Genomic DNA, 2,500 nt, shown 5'->3' on the forward strand with positions numbered 1-2,500 from the left:
GACATAAAGGTTTCATCTAGAGACTTTTGCATGTTTTTGAATGTACACTCCTGAGACACATAATCACACTTGACACGGCCACTGATCATTAACTATGTGTGTGTGTGTGTGTGTGTGTGTGTGTGTGTGTGTGTGTGTGTGTGTGTTTGTGTGTGTGTGTGTGTGCATTCTTGTTGGAATGGAAGAAGGCTATTTGGTTAATAAAGGCTGCGGTTGCAAAGCCCACTCCATTCACTGGGATATCGGCGTTACATACCTGGACGGAACTGCTTGACCAGGACAAAACAGTGGGAGGTGGTGTTGAAGATCAGGACTGACACGCTGGAGAAAGGAGGAGACAAAAGAGGAGGAGAGGAAGACAGAATATCACCCCGTCATTCATTCCTGTCTGAATCACTGAACACTTTTCCATAACGTTCCCATAATGCTCGTCTTCCATTTGTTCGGTATACGATAACGCACACAGCTCACACAATGACAGATAATATGCAATTCATGTGGTTGACTCCTTATCTACAACAGGGCGTCATTGCACTTGTCTTGTGATGAGGATGTGTCACACACACACACACACACACACACACACACACACACAGCTGAGGCTAACCACAAGGTCCAGGCCATTTGATGTGATATGACTCCCATACCTGAAATCATAGGGGTGAGCTGTTTTTCTTTGAAAACTCACATGGACTACTAGGGGTATTACTCTATTGGAGCTACTAACATGGACTACTAGGGATATTACTCTATTGGAGCTACTAACATGGACTACTAGGGATATTACTCTATTGGAGCTACTAAACTAACATGGACTACTAGGGATATTACTCTATTGGAACTACTAAACTAACATGGACTACTAGGGATATTACTCTATTGGAGCTACTAACATGGACTACTAGGGATATTACTCTATTGGAGCTACTAAACTAACATGGACTACTAGGGATATTACTCTATTGGAGCTACTAACATGGACTACTAGGGATATTACTCTATTGGAGCTACTAAACTAACATGGACTACTAGGGATATTACTCTATTAGAACTACTAAACTAACATGGACTACTAGGGATATTACTCTATTGGAGCTACTAACATGGACTGCTAGGGATATTACTCTATTGGAGCTACTAAACTAACATGGACTACTAGGGATATTACTCTATTGGAGCTACTAACATGGACTACTAGGGATATTACTCTATTGGAGCTACTAACATGGACTACTAGGGATATTACTCTATTGGAGCTACTAAACTAACATGGACTACTAGGGATATTACTCTATTGGAGCTACTAACATGGACTACTAGGGATATTACTCTATTGGAGCTACTAAACTAACATGGACTACTAGGGATAGCTACTAGCTTTGGCAACAATGGGTCTCATTCTCAAACGCAGTAAGGAATTTAAGAAGGAATTTCTTCTGAACTCCACTTCCGGTGGATTAAGGAACAATGATGTCCTAAAAAAAAAAAGCACTACATGAATACTGCAAATGTAAGTGAATAAATAAATAAGCACTAAACTCAATCACGTTGATATAGCCATAGTCGAAAAGAAAGGTCACACCTACATCCTGCAACAGTTCCTGCACCTCAACATCCTTCAGAAAATGTTCGAGAATGAGGCCCATTGTATCTAAACAGACATGCTAATGCTAATTTAGCATTTTAATTTCAAACGATTTTTGGCCGAATCGGATAACTTCGGAACATTGGGGAAAAACATCAGGAACGTTGAAAAAAAACAACATTAGCTTACACTTCCAGTGGTGCTGTAGCGAAATCTCAGTTCAGCTCCAGGCTTTGATCGGCACAAACCCAGAGAAGCAAAGACACTCAGACTTGGGCGAAAGGAGGAAGGAAGTGAAGGCTACCAAGGCAACCAGAAAAGGACACTACTTTTCTCTCGCTCAGCGGCTCATCCCAAATGGTGTCCTACTCTGGTAACACAGGGCCCTACAGTGGCAGCTAGTCTAAGACAATCAGCCAAGTAATTCACTTTAATTTTCTGTGTTGAGGAAATAAATTGAGTTGTATCTTTTTTTCTAAGCAATGTCCAGGATACGGACGGACGGACGGACGGACAGACAGACATGTTCAACTCCACCAGTGGAGCGGATGGACACTACTGTAGAGGTTATTACTACCCAGCATTGGACAGCAGCTTTCTTGGCTAATGCAAGGGTCAGGAGGAGTTTGGTAGCTCGTTAGGAAGGTGCGGTCAGGAGGAGTCTGGTAGCTGGCTAGGAAGGTGCGCTCAGGAGGAGTGTGGTAGCTCGTTAGGAAGGTGCGCTCAGGAGGAGTGTGGTAGCTCGTTAGGAAGGTGCGCTCAGGAGGAGTGTGGTAGCTCGTTAGGAAGGTGCGGTCAGGAGGAGTTTGGTAGCTGGCTAGGAAGGTGCGGTCAGGAGGAGTGTGGTAGCTGGCTAGGAAGGTGCGGTCAGGAGGAGTGTGGTAGCTCGCTAGGAAGGTGCGGTCAGGAGGAGTT

The 2,500-nt window shown here is 43.8% G+C and overlaps 1 protein-coding gene across 1 annotated transcript in view; it reads right to left on the reverse strand.

The window, feature by feature from the left end:
* The window catches only part of nudt14 (nudix (nucleoside diphosphate linked moiety X)-type motif 14), a gene marked incomplete at its 3' end in the record, with an annotated part of 36,689 nt that overhangs the window by 8,382 nt on the left and 25,807 nt on the right, over nucleotides 1-2,500 (reverse strand). The window contains exon 3 of the mRNA XM_080833567.1: nucleotides 257-321. Within this exon, the coding sequence (XP_080689693.1) occupies nucleotides 257-321 (65 nt within the window). The remainder of the gene's footprint in view (nucleotides 1-256; nucleotides 322-2,500) is intronic.

The sequence above is a fragment of the Sprattus sprattus genome, assembly GCF_963457725.1.
Source record: "Sprattus sprattus genome assembly, chromosome: 2".
Classification (NCBI taxonomy): domain Eukaryota; kingdom Metazoa; phylum Chordata; class Actinopteri; order Clupeiformes; family Clupeidae; genus Sprattus; species Sprattus sprattus.